Source organism: Sinocyclocheilus anshuiensis, unplaced genomic scaffold, assembly GCF_001515605.1.
Source record: "Sinocyclocheilus anshuiensis isolate Anshui unplaced genomic scaffold, SAMN03320099.WGS_v1.1 scaffold1849, whole genome shotgun sequence".
Taxonomy (NCBI): Eukaryota; Metazoa; Chordata; class Actinopteri; order Cypriniformes; family Cyprinidae; genus Sinocyclocheilus; species Sinocyclocheilus anshuiensis.
Genome location: NW_015541038.1, coordinates 295845 through 296059, shown reverse-complemented (window position 1 = coordinate 296059; position 215 = coordinate 295845). Strand labels below are relative to the sequence as shown.

The window sequence follows — 215 nt, the reverse complement described above, 5'->3', positions numbered from 1 at the left end:
CCTCCGGTGGCCGGCTCCAGCACGTATCGGTCAAAGTAGAGCCGCACGAGTCTCTCTCTCTCCTCGAGTCCCGGCAGCATGAAGTTCACGATCTCATCAATTCGGTCGTTTATGGCCCAATCAAACTGCTCAGGCTGATTACTGGCCAGAACCAGCATGAACCTGAAACACACACACACCACATCAGCTGTCTTGTCTGTGTGTGTGTGTGAGAC

The 215-nt window shown here is 54.0% G+C and overlaps 1 protein-coding gene across 1 annotated transcript in view; it reads right to left on the bottom strand.

Annotated features, from left to right (window-relative positions):
- Nucleotides 1-215, bottom strand: part of atad3 (ATPase family AAA domain containing 3) — a 12650-nt gene that overhangs the window by 1871 nt on the left and 10564 nt on the right. Inside the window, exon 12 of the mRNA XM_016488936.1 lies at nt 1-204. Within this exon, the coding sequence (XP_016344422.1) occupies nt 1-204 (204 nt within the window). The remainder of the gene's footprint in view (nt 205-215) is intronic.